General features: G+C 49.5%; 1 protein-coding gene across 3 annotated transcripts in view; it reads right to left on the bottom strand.

The window, feature by feature from the left end:
* KCNT1 (potassium sodium-activated channel subfamily T member 1) overlaps positions 1 to 17,438 on the bottom strand; it is a 64,399-nt gene extending 46,961 nt beyond the window's left edge. For all 3 annotated transcript variants that reach the window (XM_062011647.1, XM_062011648.1, XM_062011649.1), the window contains exon 1: positions 17,344 to 17,438. In XM_062011647.1, the coding sequence (XP_061867631.1) occupies positions 17,344 to 17,438 (95 nt within the window). The remainder of the gene's footprint in view (positions 1 to 17,343) is intronic.
* Positions 17,439 to 21,698: the final 4,260 nt, after the last annotated feature.

Here is a 21,698-nt window from a genome sequence, read left to right as displayed (position 1 = left end):
CTGAGGGCCAGGGGTCAGTGCTGGGCTGGGCAGGGTGAGGGCAGGGCTGGGACTGCAGCAGCTTAAAGGTCTTTTCTCACCAGAATGACTCCCTGATTCTCACAGCAGCACACTCACCCCCAGCTCCTGTGGCACACTCCCCACTAACACCCTCTCCAGGGGACACCTCACTCACCCAGGACCCAGCATTCCCCAGAGGATAGGACAGGGAGCAAAAGCTGAAAAGGCACCTTGTGCCTCTCCACACAGCCTCTCCAGAGCCCTTTGAGCACTCACCACTTCCAGCCCAGCAGCAAAGTGGCGTCAGGAGTGGGTGACGCTCCGGATGGAGACACGCTCCGGGCTTTAACCGTGCGGAGGCGCCGGCAGCGCAGTCGCTGCTGCAAAGCACCCCCAGAGCTCCTCAGCAGAGCTTGCCAGCAAGCAATTTCACAGAGACTTTCAAAATGCCAAAGTGATTCTTACTTTGCAGTTTTAAAGGACTCTGAGCCTTTTCTCCTTTCCATGACATTTGTTGTGGCAACTGTAGTATTAAAACTCTAATGAAACGATCTGTGCAAGTGCAAAGCAGTGTTTAAGTGTTTACTTATTAAATGGCTCTACGAGCTTCTGCTTCAAATGTGGAGAATTTGGGCATCTTAAAACACTTTGGTTTTTTGCTTGGGTATTTTTGTTTGCTTTGAAATGAATCTTCAATGGAAAAAGTTGAGCGTTGGGGGCTCTCCATCAGCTCTGCCAACTGTGTCTCATGGCAATAAAATGTTCTTCCCTCCCCAGGGCCACTGGATCATGCTGGGCACCATTTGCCATCCATTTCCAGGTTCTGTCACCATTTATTTTGTAATACATTATGTAAGACAGAGAAAATGGCAAATCCATATAAAAAGAAAGGCACAATGTGCTGCAGAAATGAGGCATGAACTCCATGGAGTCTGTGACAGCCTCATCATGGTGTGTGGGAAGGACTAGAACAAGGGGTTGTACCAGACCATTGATCTTCAAGTACGGTTCTTATTTTAACTTCAATGAGAAAAATTTGCTTACCCATGAACAGGGTGTTGGAGCTGAAAGTTCTGCCACGACACAGAAGTCCTTGCCAGCCAGGGGATGTGAAACAGCCAAGCCAAAGTTCACGCTGTGCCAAGATGCTGTTGGGGGTCTGACAACAGGGTCTCTCTCACAGAATCCCAGAAGCTCAGAATGGTGGGTGCTGGAAGGGATCTCTGGAGCTCATCCAGCCCAACCTCCTGCTAAAGCAGGTTCCCCTCAATCAGGGGGCACAGGAACGTGTCCAGGTGGGTTGGGAAACTCCCAGAGAAGGAGCCTCCACAGCCTCTCTCCAGCAGTTCTCTGTCTCTCTTGAACTGAGGAGTCCAAAAGCAGGGCTCAGAACCAAGACATTATAAAGAAAGGTTTCTTATCTACTGGTCAGGCCATGCCAAGAGCCACCACGAACAGGCACCACCTTCCTAAAAGCCTGAACACAGCCCATATGCAATGGCAAAGGTCTTTTGCAGCACTGGGGACCTGCACACTTTGTGTACTCTGAAACAAACATGGTGTGCAGACAACTGTGTTAAACATGGTATCTCTGAGCTAAGGGGCCCCAAGGGCTGCTTCTGCACAAAAAACAACCCTCTGAAATGCTGCTGAAAGCAGCTGAGAGCTGCTGTACCTGTGCAAGCTCTGCCTTCTGCTGAGTACACCCAGGGAAGAGCAGAAGTCAAACTAAAGCCACAGAAAAAGGATTTTAAAGTCAGGTTATCATACACAGTTGGTCTTTCCTGCTCACCAGCTTCTGACTCAACTCCCGTGACCAAATCATCTGTTGGGAAGGGAATAGCCACTCCAGGAGTCAGGCTGACAGCAGATGCCATTTCACAGATGCCAGGTCTCAACTGCCTCATGCATTTACTGTCAAAAGCACACTTTAAAAATGCCTTGGCTAGTTCTCATCTCTCGTGTAAACACACACACACAAATAAAACAGGAATAAGCCTGACTTTGTTACACAGTGTCTCTTTAAAGCCTAGATTGAAAACCCCACCATCTCCATTTATATTCATTCCAGCCAGGCAGAAGCTTTTAGGAAGAAAGATTGTTTCATAAACAGACATTTATAACAAGTATCTGATTTCACAGCTTCATCATCTGGAAAAGAGTCCATTAAACCAAGTAAGAAACACTCTGATCATTGAAGGTGTTTAATGGGAACAAGATTAAATTAGAGTGTGATTGTGTTAATAACTGCACCAGCATCTTCAGTTGCACTTCTGTCTCTCCCTAAGACCTGGCAGCGGGAAACAGGGCAGCTTAGATGGCAGAAAAGGCAGGTAGGATAAGAAGTTACTCAAGAAAAGCAGTCACTGGGCCTCACAGTGAGTCTCAGTCTCCTGTGCTCACTAACATACTCTGGATCAGCAGCACTCACTGTGCCTTCCGTGGCTCATCCTCCTTCAAAAGGGAATGGGGGATCTCACCAGCACATTGAAAAGTACCCACAGTGCTGGGATAGGGCACAGGACTCATCCAGACAGGCACTTCATCTCACTCCTTCCTAATTCCCTGCAAGACAGATGAACATGCCTCCTTTGCCTTCTCTCTCCTGTAAAAGCCCAATCCACACTCCTCAACTTGCTCCCTCTGAAGCAGTGCAGTTCCTCAGCAGCTCAGTAACACAATGGCAAAGCAATCCCAGGGCTGCTGATGCCAGCTCCACCCAGCAGGACAAAGCCACACCTGGCATAGTGCAGCACACTGACACAAGGAACAAGCTTTACTCCTCATCTCCAAAACTGGGTGTCTTCTTGGGGCAAACAGCATCACCAGCTCTTTAGAAAAACCTGAACATCACAGAGCAGAAGACACTCTCCCTGCTCTACACACCAGCACAGGGCTTCCCTCAGCAGCCTTGCTTTGCAAACAGTGCCTTTGCATTTAATTAATCAACCTTTTGGGCTTAACCTGAACCAACAGCACAGCTCTGCCAGCTGGGACTCCTTCACAAAGCTGTATGAGGCTGGCTGGTCACTGGAGAGTAAGGCTGGGGATTTAGTAGCTGGGGTTTTGCTGTTTTTCATTGCTGATGGGTTGGGGGGGGGGGTTAACTCTGTCCTTTGTACATGTGCAATGTGTTTTGCACATGTCTGTAAGCAGAAATATCTGCACTGCTGAACCCTGGAAGGCTGAACAGTTCTCAGCCATGGAACACTGCATCCAGCATTAAAACACATTTACAAGTTCTTAGCAAGAAAGAAATCTCTCCCATTAGAGACTATAACAAGAGGAGAGTGGAAATTGGTTTTCCTCTCAGTTTTAGCACAATAGCTGCTGGCAATAAACCTCTCCATCAGCACTGGGCAGTTCTGAGTGCAGACACTGTGTGGGAAGAATCCAAACAAAGTGACAATATTGAACTTTAAAAGCACTTTGGAGAAAGATGAAAGGGAACAATTGTTGGATGCCATCTCTGGAAGAGGCTGATGAGATGTAATGGCTCTTTGTGTCACCATCTCTTCACTGTGTAACACTCTCAGTGACCCACCAGATTACCAGCTCCTGCAGCAGAGCTTCCCAGCTCACACCCATCCCTCTCCAACAGCTCTGAGGCAGCAGCTTGAGGGATCTCCACTCTAGAATGGGACTATAACGTCTTTCTCCACACAGGAAAACCTCATGGGGAAGATTTACTGAGCTGGAACTGATGGCACATCTTGAGGAGCTTCAGACAAGTGGGGATGGAAGGGTGTGGAGAGAAGATGAATGTCCCCTCTCCCGCTTGAGTGCTGGCGCGTGGGTGAGCACACTCATGCACATATGTGTGTGTGAGTGCCTCAGGAAGGGTCTGTCCCTGTGCCAGAGAGGTGGAGCTGCTCAGGATGACTAGAAAGACTAATCTCAAGTCATCCAAAGTGGGAACTGAAGTGTCAGAGAAGACCTTCACTCTCAGCAGCGTGGGTGTAATTGCATGAAACTGTAATGAAGAAAATCCATCTTCAAGATCCAAGCTCAAAAACAGTGACTAAAGAGCTTCCTCGGATAAATGTCTTTCCAGAGACCAGCTGTAACTTCTTGCTGAGAAATATGGGCACCACCTAATACCCATTCCTCTGCCCTTGAGCAAACAACGTGACTGTGCATTACAAATACCAAACTAAACTAGCACACTAGTGTCCATGCCAATTCAACTCTCTTCTAATAACCAATTACTCCCCAGCTTATTAAATTAGAGATGTTTCAAACAATACTCCCATGTGAAGCTATTAGCCCTGATGTAATTATGCACCTCACACACTGGCTCTGGGAAGATGCATTTCTTCTGGTGTCTGCAGCTCTCCCCAGCCCCAGCCATGCAATCACACCCATGGCTGGTCTGAAGGGAAAAGTTTTAGACAGCTTTGAAAAAAACTGTATTTAGCACCTGTCTGCAGGAAACTTGCTGTTGAAGCTTTGTTTTTCTCACATACAAAAGAACACAGTGCATGCAGTAAGAAGGCCACTGTCACATTGAATAGCTCTAGGGGACTGATTAAGGCATTGAGAAATAAAGCAGTGTGCCTTGGCCAAATGCTTATGTCCTAATGACAGCAGTTACAAAACCAGCTCAGGTTGAAGCAGCAGAAGACTTGAGATCATCTCTAAACTGAGAGTGTTGGCTTCCTCTCTGCCTGCAGTGGGACACGAGCTGCCCAATCTCCCTGGTAAAATGCCACATCAAGATCAGCCGTAACTGGCAGCTCTGTCTGAGCCCCAGCTCCTCAAGCTCTGTCAAAACCCAAGTTACACGAGTTGCAAGGCCAAAGCCTCACTCATCAGACAGAGGCATCTGCCTCTCACCAGAGCTGCTTGTCTGGCATCGTCTTTGCCTGATCCCTGCTGGGTGCAGAGAGGGAAGGAGGTGGGATCCTCCCACTGCCCCTGTGGAGCGAGGCTCCAGCCTCCTGAGAAGAGGCAGGAGGAAGCTGAGAGGCTGCTTCTAGCTAAAAGACTCCAGAGAGGAGGCAAAGGAGCAAAAAAACCTAGAAGAGAAGGCAGGAGCCATGGGCTGGGAGTCGGCAGAGGATGGAAGAAGCCTTGGCACGTGAGGGATGCTGATGTCCTGCCCACTTGGTACCAACAGCTCCTGCTTTCAGCCTCCACGTGAGCAGGATTCCCACTGCCCTGAGGAGCTCTCTCACTCCACGAGTCTCAGAGGTGGGAAAAACACCCACTTCTGGCAAAGGCCTGCCCTTGCTCGTAAACATTTAGCGGGTGGATTTTTGCTGCTTCCTGGCAGGATAACACATTCCTCAGCAATGTCACTCCTGCCCACGGGATGGCAAGGTCTCAAGCTGACATTTGCTAAACATCTTCACCACCTGCTCCCCAGAAACATTCCTCTCTCCTAGACACAGGAGACATTTCTCTTGACAGCCCCTGCCATCGGGGAGCTTGCACGTCCTCTCACACCCAGCCATGGTGGTTGTGCTTCGTGCTCTAACTGCTGCCTGGCACCACAGCAATGGGTGCTGGATTCACAGGGGTGCTGAGCCATGGTCAGGGCTCACAGAGGGTTGGCCAGCAGCAGTAGTGTGGTATTTGGAAAGTCCAGTTCCCAAATAAACCATAGAATCATAGCATGGTGGGGGTTGGAAGGGATCTCTAGAGCTCATCCAGCCCCAGCCCCTGCTCAAGCAGCTTCCCCTTGCTCAGGGGGCACAGGAACGTGTCCAGGTGGGTTTGGAAACCTCCTGAGAAAGAGCCTCCACACCCTCCCTGGGCAGCCTGGGCCAGGGCTCCCTCACCTCAGCACCAAAGGAGTTTCTTCTTGTGTTCCAGTGGAACTGTTTGTGTTCCAGCTTGTGTCATCACCCCTTGTCCTGTAGTTGGACACTACAGAAAAAAGTGTTGCCCCATCCTCCTGACACCCACCCTTTAGGGACTTTTGAATGTTGATGAGTTCTCCTCTCAGTCTCCTCTTTTCTAGGCTAAACAGCTCCAAGTCCCACAGCCTTTCCTCATAACAGAGATGTTCCAGTCCCTTCATCCATCTCACCAGCCCTGCCCTGGACTCCCTCCAGCAGCTCTCTGCCTCTTGAACTGTGGAGCCCAGAACTGGATGCACTACTCCAGGACAGAGCAGAGGGAAAGGAGAATCTCTCTCAACCTACTGGTCACACTTCTCTTCATACATCCCAGAATGGCACCTGCTTGTGTTGAGCTGAAGTCCCAAACTGACTGCAGCAAAGCTCAACCAAAGCCACGACTTCGCTAAGAGTCACCACAGGCGCACCGGGAACAGACACGAGACGCACAGAAAGGCTCCATGACTCTACCCACAGCCCCAAAAGCAATTGCTCCCTGCCTAAAGGTAGCTGCTAATTTTGCAGAGCAGCACTCCTGCTGCTGTGGGAGCCTGTGTGGGCTGCAGGAAGCGTGGCACAGTCACTAATCCAAACACAGGCGCCGTGGCACCGGCGCAGCCTCCCCCGCGGCGCCTTCCCGCAGAGCTGCTGCCAGGCTGGGCTCAGGGCTGCTGCCCATCAGCTGGAGAGTGGGGCTGAGCAGGGCAGAGCCCCAACAGGCTGCAAAAGGCCCCATGGGAGCCACAGCCTGCAAAGCAGAGAGTGTGTGTGCTGGCCATGCAGCAGGAGGCACCCAAACGGCACAAAATCCAGCAGGTCTCAATCCCAATCAATCACAGATGATGTGGTGGGTTTCACTTGGCCTTAAAATAAGCCCTTTTCTTAAATCCCTCTGTTGTACCAGACAGCAGAGGCTGACAATCACAGCATCATGTCTGATCCCAGCAACAAGCCACAGCCCAGGAACTCACCCACAAACCGGGACCAGGAATAGCCAGGGTGTGAAGGGCAAGCAGCACACGAGGAAGGGGCAACACAACCTGCAGATCCACCTTTAACTCCAAGAGTTTCAGGACCTGCAAACAGGAAGATGACAGCACCTTCCTCAGGACCTTCACCTGTCCCCAGGCAGGATCAGAATGGGTGGAAGGTCTCAGCCTCTAGCCTTGGCTGAGCTGCTATTGCAGGGGGGCAAAGGAACTGCTGCCTGGACAGGAGACGTGGATCTATCCCCTCCACACTGCTCTGCACCCCACACACAGCACCTCCTACATGCAGATGTACCACACCAGTCAGCTTTATGCAAAGCTAAACCAAAAGCTAGAGGACAGGTGACAGTGAAAAGCCCTGGAGAGAACAATAAACTCCCAAGCTTTCCCTGGCTTTGAGTTCTGTTGGACAGGAGTCATGTTTGTGGTGTCCTCAAGAGGGCTCTACCAGAGTACTATGAAAGCACAGCAGCAGAAATCCTCTGTGACAAGGAAACTGTTGTCAGTAGTAGACATGAAATCCAGCTGACATGAAAACCAACCATGGAGGGGCCCAGAGGGAGGGTCAGACACTGGGCAGCCCCACACGGGTCAGGGGAGCAATGTCACACAGGTGAGAAGGCAGCTCGTGTCTGAGGTGGACAGCCCCAAGCAACAGGAGGAGGTTTGTATTGGCCACTCAACACCTCCACTCTCCTCCATCAGTTCCTTGTGACATCCAACACCCTGTCCAGGGGCACAGACCCCTTCCTGGGCAGTGGGAGGCTGCTCTGCTGCTCTGTTCCTCAAGGGAAGAGGTGAGGGCTGAGCTCTGCCCCTCACACCACAGGTGGGAGCAGCTCCAGTGCCAGGGGAGCTCCAGTTCCAGCCCATGCTGTCACGAGGCAGCCAACACCTCACTAGTGCCTCACTCTGAAAACAGCAGCTGCACACTGAGCAAAAGCAGATTACTTCTGAAACGTGTCCAGGTACATGACCAACTTTCCCTGCACTTCTTAATCCACACCAGGCAAGGCTTTAATGCACCAAAACAGTGACCCTACAAGGGCAAAAGGCTCACTCATCTCCTGCTTTCACCAAGGCAACACCTGGCTGCTCATGAGCCCCCATCCCCTTGCCACACTTCAGTCTTTCACCCTTGAACCAAACCAATCACCTCACTCCTTTAATTCACTGCCATTCCACTCTTTACCTTACACAGCTGACCCCAGGAGCTACCCACTGAATGGGCTCACACTGTGTGTGCTGTTATCCTCAGCCTTCAGCACAACCCCTCCTTCCCTCCCTCCCTCCAGCTTCGCCCACGTCCTGGCCTGGGCTCTGAACTCTCAGAGGCTGTGGCTACTTGTACATCATGCTGTGCATATATGCACACCCACACAGCTGCTGCAGGAAAAGCAGCCAGGGAAAAACAACAATGGCATCAGACTGGAGGCAGCTTGAGCAAGATGCACCCTCACCATTGCAAGAGGGACCCAATGGGGAAAAACATCCTAGAAACAGAGGGAAACGTGCCTGTGTACACATACCCTGCATGCAGCAAACACCATCTGACTGCAGAAACTTCCCTTCCCACACTGGAGGGCTTGCACCCAGCACACTGGAGCTGACAACAGTGATTGCTTTGGAGATGTCACTATCCCACCGGTGCCTCTCCCATCTGTAGGCTTTGTTTTACAACCTCCATTCATAAAACACTCCCTCTACATCCTACTTGACTGTCAGCAAGCAGCACAGCCCCAGGCCATCTCCTGGAGAAACATGATCAGAAAAGAAGCAGATGGTTTGTCTTTAGGATGAAGGCAGAAGCAGGATCATGCAATTATGGCCCTGGTACAAGTCCAAAGCAGCAAAGCCCACTTGAGTTCTTTGAGAAAGCTGGGGCTGGCCCTTGCAGAGGATGTCTGTCCCCTGCACCCAGTGTCTGATGTAGCTTCAGAACAGAAGGTAACTCTTGAAAAGACTTGCAAGCTAATGCAGCTGTTGCAGAGCATTGCTTCACCATCTACTACAGGCTTCCTGCTTAAAGGGACAAGTTCTCTGAGCTTGAGAGATGTGGAAATCATGGTGCTTTTTCTTACTTTAACCTGCTGATAGTGCACCAACATCCACAACCTGTCTATCCCACCAAGGCTTAAACCCTGCATTTCAATTCTGTCACCACTAGTTCCTTCATCATCAACTATTTATTCTCTAGCATAACTGAAGGGGTGATGCTGAAGCCTGTTCAGGGAACTCACAGCCCTACAAACCTCCTCTCAGCCCTCTGGCTATGCAGGAGAGACTTTCAAGACACCAATAATAAGGTTTCTGGGAGAGAAGAGCATACACTGCTGTTCCCTACAGACCTGCATCACCAGGGACCTGTGTTCTCCATCAGGCTGGACTCTGGTTGTCTACCTGCAGCAAAACAGCCAGCTGTGGATTTGCTAAAATGGCAACTAAATGCTCCTCTAACAAAGGAAATAAGGCCAAGGTGGCAGAGGAAATTCAACAGCATCATCTTAGACCAGGTGTCATGTAGCACTGGGATCTACACTCTGAATTCTCTGAGAGGGAGAAGACAAAATGATTTCTATTGCAGCAGAGCAGCAAATTAATTGACAATAGAAGGAATGCACTGATTCAGAGGCTTGGAGGCTGGTGCTGCTTAGCCTTGCACTGCCCAGCAACCTGCCCTGCCAACACTTTGTGGGCAAACTGTGGCCAGCCCAGCTCTGTAGGCAGCTGGCAAGAGATGTGTAGAGTGCTTGCATGACCCATTAACTGAGCTGTAGGTCAGGAGGAATGAGAGGTGTTTTCTTTGCAAATTAATACCTACATCTTTGCCTCGGATCCAAGTGCCAGTGGAGCAGAGGCAAATGCAGCATGGCAAGGAAATCTGCACAAGCTGCAGGGCTTCAGCAGGCAATGTGTTCACACATCTCTTGATAGGGCTGAAAATAGGAGACAATAAGGAATTAATTCCCTCTATTGGTGGAACTTCTCAGAAACAGAGATGTTTTGATTCAAATTCCAGGCCTTTTATTCCTCTCTAAATCCCTCTGCTGCACAGTCTACCACAAGACAAGCCTCTGAGCTGCTGTGCCCTACAGGAGAATTCATTTAGGCTTTGCTTGTGATCTCTTTACCATAACCACAGGGGTCTGAGAGAGCAGCTCGTGCCAAAGCAGAGCCTTAGGACAGGGCTGGCTGCAGGAGGCATCAGTGGTGTGACAGGAGTCAGAGCCTCATCTCTCCCCAGGCAGTTAGCGGGAGATGCCAGAGCTCCAACGCTCCCTACACACCATCAGTCACCAAACAGGTTGTAGAGAGGAAAAGGAATGAGCACCACCTTCAGAACAGCAAGGAATTATTTCCCATGGGAGCAAAGATGCAACTGTGATGAGATAAAGTGGTGGGAAAACATAGCAGAGAAATGGAAGGCGTTCTCTGTAATCACAGCTACAGCTGCCAGGTTGTTTCTCAACCTGTCACTACAGCAGCAGTGGCAGCTCTGGGCTCAGCCTGACCTTCCACACTCACCCAGCCAACAGCAACATCCCCTTGGATTTCTGCAGCCACAGGGGTTTGCTGGGCTGACAAACATCACTGTTTCCTTACCAGATCTCTAGACACAGACTCACGTTCGTGATACCTCCCTGGTACAAGAGGGACCCACGTCCTTTGTAGATCTGAGGCAAGATCTGACATGCCACCAAGCTTCTTCCACTGCCTCACATGTGATTTCTCTTCTCTGCTCTTTATCAGAAAGTTTAAGCACAGAAGCTCCAAGAAGCTACAGGTAGAAGGTGCACCAAGCCCTCAAACAGCTGGAGCAACTGTCCATGTCCCTGACAGGATTCAGCCTCACACTGAGAACACATGGAAGGAGATGGGCCCTAATTAGCCACAGTAGAACCCAACCCCAACAGTTTTCATGCCCCCTGTACTCCCTTTCTGCAGCTTTACTGCAGGAAACTTTACAATTAGGACTTTCTCTGTGTGTTGTGCAACTGGTTGAGGGGAATAAAGTGTCTCTTTTGCCAGTGTGTCCCATTTTGCTTCAGGAATGCCAATACCAGCCACCCAGGAGCTGCCTGCCAGCAGAGTTCCTGGTGACCAGTACTCCCTGCTCTTGCTCCTCCTCATGGCCTTGCCCTTCTCCTTTGCTCTTGCACACAACATGAGCCAAATAAAGTCTCTGCTGGGTCTACACCCACTTCTCTCAGGAGGGATGTGGCCCTCTGCCACCCTTGCTCATGCTTTCCCCTTTAATTGGACCTCTCAGGTAACCTGAAACCCCACATTTTCCTTTTCAAGCCCTTCCTCTCAGTAAATTGAATAGAGACCAAAGTGAATGTAAATAAACTGAGAAAATACACGAGGGAGGGATGGAAATTTGAGCCCAGGATGTTAAATTGTGGTAAATAACCGAAAATCAATGTTGTTTTTCCTCTTCATCAGGGCCCAGCTGTACATACTGCAGCACTCCAGGGACACCTCCACTCATTCCACTGGACTGCTACGTGCATTTGCTTTATTACTAGCAAGGGCCTGTTACTGACAGTGAAAGCAATATTCCTGAAGAGAGTAATGACATTTATTTTCTAAAATAATAGATATAATTATAAGAGAAGTGCATTTCTTCTCCTGCTCTACTTTCACAGCTTTCTTAATACCCCTGCTGGTGTCCAGGGGTGTCTGCTTTAGCAGGACTACTCAAAGGCACACCAGCAGCTACAAGGAAATATCCACTTAAAAAACTCCACAGGACACTTCAGTGAAGACACTGGTTAATAATCATCACTGCAGCCTTTCAGAACAACTGAAACAGCAAACTGCCATTCCAATTGCCATCTGCCCTTAAAAGAAAGAGCTCCACAAACACAAGGAAACCCAAATCCTCTTCATAAAGCAGCCCCAGGTTTCCAACACGCTCTTCACCTCAGTTTATCCTATCTGGAGCTGGGCTGAGGAAACCAGTGGCAATATATGTTGATTCTGTCTCTATTCAGGGAAAAGATCTGCTGCAGCCACCCTCAATGGAAAGAATCCAGACACTCAGGACTGTGGAGTTCTGTGGAGAGAGGTCATCAAGAGTAACCTCTTGGTTACTCTTCCATGTAAAGTGGCAAATAGGACTGGCAGCAGATTTAAGCATGCCAACACCCTGTCCCAGATGCTTTTTCTCTACACTGCTGTAAGCTCTGCTAGTGTAGACCTAAGGCAGAGTGCTTTAGAAGAGCCACACTGGATGACCAGTGGTCTCAACTCCTTCAGAGAGCAAGAAGCATCCCTGCCAGAAGAGTGCAGTGTGTCCAGTGTGCCTCCCACGAGCTCTGGCATTCCCAGCTGGCAGCTCCTCCAACAACTTAGATGGCACCCATGGACTGAAGTCAGTCTTGCCCACAGTCCTGGCTGCCACAACAGAGCTGTAGGCACCGACTTTGGAACGAGCCACAGTGATAGGTGTCAGCTGCCCGAGTCACCATGGTGCCTGGCTCAGGAGCAGGAGCCCACACAGAGCAGCACCACTCCAGTCAGGAGTGAGATTCCTGCTGCAGCCTGCCTGAGTGCTCAGGAGCAGACACTGTGTACTGTCAGACCATAAAACTTTCTGACAAAGTGTTGACTCAGGAAAACAGTTTAATCCAAATAATAACTGTTTTGATTTTGCTTTGCCAGGTGGCAAAAGCAGAGGAGAAGCAATTCAATTCAAGTGCTCACACAGGAGCTCCTAAGTTCCTGTTTTGGAGCCCACCATCCTCACCAGTGCTATTTATTACTTGGTCTGAAGCTGGGCTCAGGCATCACAACTGAGTCTGAGTCACCCCTTGAGAGATTCTGCACACAGGGCTGGTGAGAGACTGAATCTTAACGCTCTTATTGAGGAAATGGGTATTAGACAATAAATAACTTCATCCTGCTTTCACAAAGAAGGGATCAAACCCCTGGGAGATGCAGAGCCTTTGCCAGCGGGATTTTGTGGCACACAGGCATCAGAGCTGCATCTCCCAAAGCCAGGTACAAACCTTCCCAAGTGCAGATGGTACAGTCTGAACTGACATTGCAGTCCAGAATCTAAAATATTAGCCATTATCTCATCACCACAGAAATAAATGTCTCTGACTCCTGGGTACAAATTGGAAAGTTCAAATTAGCATCTGCATCTTCCAAATAACATGAGAAAAATTGCCCATTAAATCAAATGGCAATGAAGTGTGGATTCAGCCACAGCCACAGTCAAGGAACCTGACACAGGGAGACAAAACTGCTCAGATCCATTAATGTAATGATGTGTTTGAGGAGGAAATCACTTGGAAACTGCAGGGATAAGATGCTACAAGCCTGATATTCCAGCACTATGGTTTGCTTGTGCCAAGTGGAATCCAACCCATGATTTAGACTCAGTGACAAATCTGAGAGACAAAGACCAGATTCCAGTTAACAGACAAAGAAGTTTTCAAAATCTATTTAACCTGGAAGTAGAAACTTAAAAGAATTCACCCAGGTGGTTAAAAGCTTCTCTTTTCTTGGTTATGCAACACCTGAAAAGTCTTTGATTTGAAACAGGAGATGTTAAAATCTTTGTAGAGATGTTGCTGAATTCTTCTGCACAAGCAGCTTTTCCAAACATCCTCATCCATCAAAATGATTCTTTGCTGATAATTAGCCTCAGAAAAATGCACCTAATCAAAGTGACATCCATTACTTCTTGCTACTGTAAATAGGTCTGTGGCTTCTGATGCTGATTTTCTGGAAAATATTCAGACTATTTAAATTAGGCATCAAATAAGCTCCTAATGGCACTTCTCTGAGATACAGTTTAATTTTATGTATGGGCTTTTTTAATACATGCCCCAACTCAGTTGACAGCACTGTCCAAGAAAAGAGAATACAGCAGATCAAAAAGTGCCATAGTCAGGAAGACAAAGATCAAAGGGATGCCACAGCTTGTGGTATAAAACAATATTTATCAATTCAGCAGATGTGCTTTCTCAGCTGCCTTTAATCAGCAAATACCAGTATCACTTCAGAACAGAAGCCTTCCTTACAGAGCCCAAGCTTGCAGCACCAATGGGATGCTGCATTCAGTTCCTTCCCCCTTCCAGCATCACCCCTTGACCTTGCTCACACACACACACAGAGGATTCCCATCCCTGGAGGAGCTGTGTGACAAGCATGTGAAAGGGCAAACAGGCACAAGCAGCATTCACACCCCAAGTTCTTCACCTTCTTTTTGTTACAGGTTACATCATAAACTGCCTTAGCTGTTATACCCCCGTGGCTCTGAACACTTCCATGACAACAAAACATCAGCAGGATAAGAAATGCAATACTGCCGTGAGAGAGCAGAAGAGATCTCTCTTTCTCACAGCATTGACATTGACAGAACATCCCAAAAGAGGGAAAGAAACTTCTAAATCAGACAGGACTTATGCCAGGCAACTGAGGCAACTTCAGTGTTCACAAAAAGAATCTTCCCTCCCCAAAGGAGAAATCACATCCCAGCCCCCATTAGTCAGATTTATATCCCAAGACAGCAGTTTGTCTCTTTTGGAAACGTAGAGCTCAATGGCACTTAATCCTGTTTCTCTAACCTAAAGACCTGCCTTGCAAAAATGTCAAGCATGTTCTTTAAACACAGCTGCACTGCATTGAAAGCCCAAAGTCTTCCAATGCCTTGTGGCGGTGAGTTCCAAAGGTGAATAAGATGATGTTGGAAGGAGCACTTATATTTGACAACTCTAGATTTGCTTGTCAGTAGAGCTTTTCTCCTCTATTGCACAAACCCATTTTCCTCCCCAATTCCAGTCAATCTTTTCCTATTTGCTTCCTGGCTGATTTATTACCATCCTCCACACAACATTCAAAGTACTGTCTTAATTCTCATGTCAATCAGGCTACCTGCCAAAGAGTAAGCCTTACTCAGACTGCCTTCACCTTTCACATTCTGAAGGGAAAAGTACCTATTCACTGATTAGTTCTTTTAGTTCCTTGGTTATCTGGACCTTTCTCCTCTGCCATACCACAGCTCTCTAATTATCTACTTGTTCCAGCAAGCTCTCGTCTCTTCAAGCATTATCTCATTCTCTTACCTCAGTCCAGTGTTGGTGCCTCCACAAACAGCTTCTGTGATGAGGATGGATCTCTAACAGAAGTGATTCGAATTCCCCAGAAGCAGAAAAATCTGGATTTTCCCATGGCCTCTAATTCTTTCAGTCTTCTGCTGACCCCAGCAAACTCCTCACTTTCATCAGCACATTATTATTCTATGTGAGTTTTTCAAAGGCAGATATTTGAGATGCTAATGTTTCTAGCATTGCCTCTACAAATAAATGAGTTATTTAGTGTTGTGGGTGCTTTCCTTCAGAGCTACATTTGTCAGTCTAATTGGACCTATTTTACTCTTCACAGGTCCCATACTGTTTACATTTGCTGATACCACATCCCTGCCAGTGCTGTAACAAAGCACTTCAAAGAAAATCTCTGATCTGCTTCATATTTGTAAGGACAGCAAAATTTGTTTCATCTATAAGGTCCCAGTACTGGACTGAAACTGAGGCCTGACAGCAACATTTCCAAAAGCCTAGGGCGCTGGCTCACCCCAAATCTCACTGAAGCTGACAAGACTACATGTGAACAACAAACACCTGCTCATGGATTGACGTTCCCAAAGACACTGTCACGCTTTTAGTATTTTCTAGGTGAAGGGGAAAGTCAAATAACTAAAGATAGCAGCACATAAAGCCAGTGAAACAAAGGTAACTTGAGAAATAAGGCTAATGAATTTACCAGAATAATCCAGAGTATCCCCACAATCAAATTAAAGAGGGATTCTGAATCTAAACTACTCAAATCTAGGCAAAAAAAAGATTAAGGGGTATACCAGCGAAACGCAGAAAAAACAGCTTCTACAATTGTCATATTCTGTATTGCAGATCCATTCAAATATTTACATAGGAGAACGATTAAAACTCTAAACTCCAAACTTACCCAAATGAGCCATATCAGAACCACTCTGAAATCCAGGCATTTTCTGCATTGGAATTTCCAATCAGCCTTTTGCCTGATGCCAAAAAGCTATTTAATGTTTAAGTGCCTGCTAAGGAAACCCAGCCTTTAAAATCTTTAGGACCACAGACTCGTTTTGGAGAAAGACCAATATCTATGCAGCTATAAAAATTAGGAATGCTTATTTAGAGCATTTGTAACTCACATTCTCAAACCCAAATTCACTTTTTTCTCGGTGTGACACTGGTACACATTAAAAAAATGAAACTACCTCTTAACACAGATGCAGAAAAGCCTTGATGCAGGTGTAGCAAACACAGCAGCTAGCCAAAGGCTAACTCACCTGTAACAGAAGGGTTTTTTACAGCTCTCTCTGTTTACATCATGCAGTTAATTGCTGGAAAAAGATTACAATCTTACTGACTCCCCATTAGCTCCTTGTAGCTCCTTGATTTTTATGTTATAAACAAAGTTGAAGGGAGGGTTGTTCTCGTTCCTCTTCATTTAACTTCTCTGCTCTTGGAATTCAATTGCCACTCATGGCATTCCTCCTTTTGCTTTAGCACACTCAACCTGGTAATAAATCTCTGTCAACCAGCCATAAATAGTAGGCTTGGCACTCAACCCGTAAAGGCCATTTCTCTAGACAGCTCAAGAAAGGGAGAGTTGTGCCACATCCACGGCAGCTCTTTAAAGTCACTATGCTCCCATCACAAATCCCCAGCAAAGACAGCTTCTGATGACAGTCTGGATGAGCCTTAACTCTTAAATAAACGTATGCACTTAGCTCCAACTCTGCATATGGCTTAACACAGAGTTTCACTAGCCAACAGTACCTCATTCATCAATGGTGTCCCATGCATCTCTCAGATAGTGTTCCCTTTTCCTCCTTGCCAACCCCAATGGGGCTCCCAGACACAGCAAGCTGCTCAGCATACCAACACATCTCAGTGTCTGCTTGCTCAGTATTACCCCCAGCTTCCAATGCCCAGCAGCTCCAGCGTGTCCACCAGCCCTGAAACACTCACCCATTCCCAGTACTTGCTGCCCGATGCATATCCCTACACATTCCCACGTTCTCCACCCCCAGCACATCCCAGTGACCTCTGAGCACGGACCACTGATTCCTACGAACACATTGCAAGGCCGGCCGACCCCGACCCACTCCCGCAACCCACCATCCGCTGCGGGGCTATAACCGCCCTCCCCGCCCCGGGCAGGGCCGCCGCGCCGGGAGCCGCCGTCAGCACCGCGGACAGCTCCGGGCCCCGCGGGGCTCGCGGCCGCCTCGGCACCGCGAGAGCTCCGAGCCCCCCCCGCCCCGGCACCGAGGGGCTGCGGGGGGGGTCCGTGGGGTGGGGGGTCCGTGGGGTGGGGGGTCCGTGGGGGTCTCAGGTGTCCCTAAGCCCTGTCCCCAGCTGTATGTCTCCTTCTCCATACCCCCTCCCGCTGGGTGAGTATCGCCATGCCCCCCACACCCCATCCCGCTGCCATCCCCCCGGTGCGCCCCGAACCTGTCGTCGCTCTGGAATGACTGGTCCCCCAGCAGCAGATCGCGGAAGCGGTACCGGGGCGGCAGGGGCAGCACCTCGGACTCCAGCTCCGTCATCTTCAGGGCGGCGATGTCCAGAATGACCCCACTCTTGCGGCTCCCTCCTCCGTCCCCGCCACCGCAGCCGCCGGGTGACGAGAGCCTGTGGGAGAAAGAGAGGGGCAGCGGCAATGGCGGAGGGGGGCTCCTCGCCTTGCCCTGCCCGCCCCCGCCGCCCGCCCCCGCCCCTCCTCCGGGGCCGGCCCCGCTCAGCCCGCACCCCGGCACGCACCGCCCGGCGCTGCCCCGGGCCGTGGTCCCCCCCCCGGAGAGGCTGGCGGTCCCCCTCGGCTGCTATTACATTGCGGGGCAGGCGGCGGTGCCCCCCCTGCAGAGCTCTCTCCCCGGGGGCATGAGTGGCGAGGGTCCCGGCCGGCCTCAGGCGAGGGGCCGGCGGGGTGGGCAGGCTCCCGATCCCCCGGAGCGCCCCGCGGCTCGCTGCGCAGGACAGCCTTGTGCACAGGACATTTGTTCCTCAGCAGGCAAACAACAGAGAGCAAGAGGAGCCAATGGAAATGCCCAGTCGTCAGGAGGAAATAAAACTGCTTGCAAGATAAATCTACAGCTGACAACCAAACCCAGATCCACCCCCACCCTTCCCCCCGCGAGGAAAAGTATGTGAGGCAGACAAGGCGATGGCTCCACAACCGTGCTGGAAGCAGCAGCACAACCTCCTCTGTGAATTGCTGGCACTTAAATCATCTGAACAGCCCCAGTATTAAAATGAGAAACCGTGAACGCTGATGAGTCAGTCGTCTGTCCAGCTGCCAAGTGTCGTGGCCACAAGGATATGTCACCCATTCCTTGGTGTACTGATGGCTCTGAGCAAGGGATGGGGGGATCACAACGCCTGGGAGAGACCTAAGGTGATGGCTCAGAGGCAGCTCTGTGTGGCCAGCTAAATGCAGTCTGCCTTGCCACATGGGAAGCAGACAAAGCTCAATCACCTCCCAGACTATCATTTCAGAGGGTTAAGAACTTGTCTTTGGTCTCCTTTTTCAAACCACAGTTACCAAGCAGAACGTGGGTACGACACTGCTCCTCATGTCAGCTAAAGCTGCTAATCATAGGCTTAAGATGAAACTTCACAAGGCAACAAAGCCATTCAATGCTGTAAAGCCAGAGGACACACAAGGCAAGAGTACAGGTCCTGATCCTTTGGGTTCTGGCTTCAACAGTGACATTTATCAGTGCCATGACAGGAACTCCAACTTCATAAACCCTTTGTGGAAAGTGGGAGCTTGGACAGAGGAGATGTGGTGCCTCTGCAGCAAGCTGGTTGCTTGTCCCTCCCATTTAACTTTGGAGTGTGAGCTGGCAAACAGCTGAAAGGCTCCAACTCCTGTTAGATGTACTTCCCAGGGTCTCACCCAAAGTCTCTCCCAATCCATTCCTATCACCTTCCCACAGCTTTGCCTCTGGTACATACTGCATAAGCTATACACAGGCAAAAGACTTCAAACAGATGAATAGCAAATTGGCAAGGAGCGGATATCTAGGGGGTTTGCTGCAGAGCTGTGATCTGAAGCTCCTCAGACTGTCTTCTACCTTTAACAACTCAAACCCCTGTAAATAAGTCCCCAGCTGACCAGGTTCCAAAGTCTGGATCAGCTGTCTTTTCCAAGTTTCTGGAAGAGCAATCAGCATGCAAAGTTTCTGCTGAACACATCCCCAGAAGAACACAGCTCACTCTCAGTGCTTCGAATGACTTGATTGGCCGCTTCATTCTCTACCCCTAGAGCTTTTCAGTTCCTCTTGGCTGTCAAATGCACGCTGCAGGCGAGGCTCTGCACTGAGTGATGCATCTGTGCAGGGCCCTGGGCATCAGGGAGGTTATTCTATGTCTACAGTGATCCAAAACTTTAAGAGACATCAAGCTAAACTCCTGTCAACTGCTGTCAGCTGAAGGACTCCTCTGGATTCACTGACAGAAGCACAGAAGTTAGCTGACCATCTCTAGCTCACATTGCAGAGGAGGATATAACGTTAAACTAATCACAACAAAGCCACAACTAAGTCCTTCCTCTTAGACCTTAACTCTGGTGAACTATAACAAAAGCATACTTCCTCCAGGCCACCTCCAGCAAAGTCCTAACCTAGCTGAGGTTTCTTACTGCTGTGAGGCCAGGAGAGCATCCTCTGGAAACAACACTTCTGCTCTGTGTTTGCATCTGAGTTTCTTCTCCCACCCACAGCAGCAGTTACATTTCAAACATGTTCTCTCTTATTCTCACATATGAAATCATTTAGAAGTTAAAAACTGGGCACATTTGTTTATTCTGGATGAAGGTTCAGTAAGACAAACACTGCACATACCTGTTTGATGAAGATGGGTTTGTCAGTTCCACGGGGGGTTTAAGATACGTTGCGGAGCGGTGTCTCCTGACACTGCACACCCATCTCCTGACACAGGTACAGAGAGCTCACAACCCTCCTCTCAGCCCAAGCACAGGGATTCTGAGCTATAGAAATGCCACAGCATTGCTTCAAAGCAGTAGTGGTATGAAATAAAAAATTCATGAACAAGCCTGGTTATTGCAAGAGTCTTCAAATACTACTGGAAAAAAAAGAGATGAGAATCCCAAAGTGGTTTCTAGCTAAATACAGGGCTGCAGCTTTATTTTTATCTTCCCTTTCCTTCCTTCCTCCAGAACCATGTACCACTAAAACTACATGCTGCAATCAGCATATGGAAACCTCAACACTATTCCACTTTCTCGCTACGACACCGTCTCTCCCCCAGCTTGGGCAGCTCCCCAGCAGCCATCAGCATGCCAGGAGGGGGCCCCCCACTGCTCAGCCCCCGGGGAGCACTGGAACAGGGATCAAGCTGAACAGGAGCCAAATCAGATCTCCCTGGTGAGCTCTCCTACCACTGAACTGCAGCAGGACACGAGCACCATCCCAGCTCAGTGAACACAGCTGCCCCGTGGAGCACGCTCTGGCAGAGCCTCAGAGCTGCACCGCTCTTGGGTCTCTTCAATGAGCTTTCTCACACATGGGCTGCTTACAATCCTGTTCTTCCCTTGCTGTGTTTTCACCTGGGGTACACAGGGAAGCTACTGACAGCACCATCCCCTGAGACTGGAAGAGGACCAGCGACAGCCCACACATCTGCCTGTGCTCTGCAGAGCTTGGCAGAGGCTGTTGGGGTTCCCAGCACCCAAAAGGCAGCTTTGCCTTGGAGGATCTCTGTGGGCTGGGAGCCTGTTCAATGCATTTTAGGATTGTTGCTATTATTTTTTACTATGCACATCAAGAAGAAGGGCACAACTCAAGTTCCTCTTCTGCTTCCTTAGACCTCAAGTCTAATCTCAACATCCCCTTCTCAGGCAAAGCCACTTTTCCTCCAGCACACAGTGCAAACCCCGTCACCTCTACTGCAACAGGAAGGACAATGGCTCAGAGCAATGATGGAGGAAGAGTCAGATGTGGGGTTTGACTTTTCTCTTGCTGTTGGCATGAGGCTGCAGCAAGACCTGGTGTAAGAGAAGCAAAGCCAGCCTAGCCCTCACCATGGCCAGGCTAAGCCCAGCCTTTGGGCAGCACACAGGCACTCGTGGGCCAGGAGCCTCCAGCTGCTCTTTGCTGGCCCAGACCCATCATAGAGCAACAATGTCTAGATCACACTCAAGGGATGGGACACATCTCATGAGGGCTCTTGGAGACAGGCTGTCCCAGGACAGCAAGGACCCTGCCACATCATCTGCTCCCTGCCACAGTGTTTCAGCAGCCATGGCTGCAGCCTGGCCCTGTGTCCCTGCCTCAATGTGGGCACACTCAGCCCCTGCCAGGCTCTGACAACCTCTCTAATGAACAAAGCCTTACAGGAAATTCTTCCCTTTCTTTTTCTATGCTTATTAAAACATACACAACCATCTCCTATTTGCTTCTCCTCCCACAGCTCTTATGGTTACCGGGTTACAGTTGTTCCCCTCCTCTCTTTTTGTTTTCTGCCTGTGAGTGACATCCCTGTGGGGTCTCCTAATGGCCCCAGTGTGTGGGAGACACAACGCTCGGTCTCAGAGCCAGGCTGGAATCATTGAACCCTCAAATCATTTTGGTTGGAAAAGACCTTTAAGATCATTGAGTCCAACCACTCACCTCACACTGCCAAGCCCACCACTAACCCGTGTTCCTCAAGGGGGAAGGCAGCACCTTGTTCCCACGCTGGTGACACACAGCCACCGCAGGCATTGGCACTGCTCCCCTGGCAAGGAGAGGAAAGGAGCTGGCATGGCATGGCAGCACAACACAGCCCAGCTGAGAACAACTGAA

Source organism: Colius striatus, chromosome 19 (genome assembly GCF_028858725.1).
Source record: "Colius striatus isolate bColStr4 chromosome 19, bColStr4.1.hap1, whole genome shotgun sequence".
Classification (NCBI taxonomy): Eukaryota; Metazoa; Chordata; class Aves; order Coliiformes; family Coliidae; genus Colius; species Colius striatus.
The sequence above is the reverse complement of the archived record's forward strand: the minus strand, read 5'-3'. Positions and strand labels throughout refer to the sequence as shown.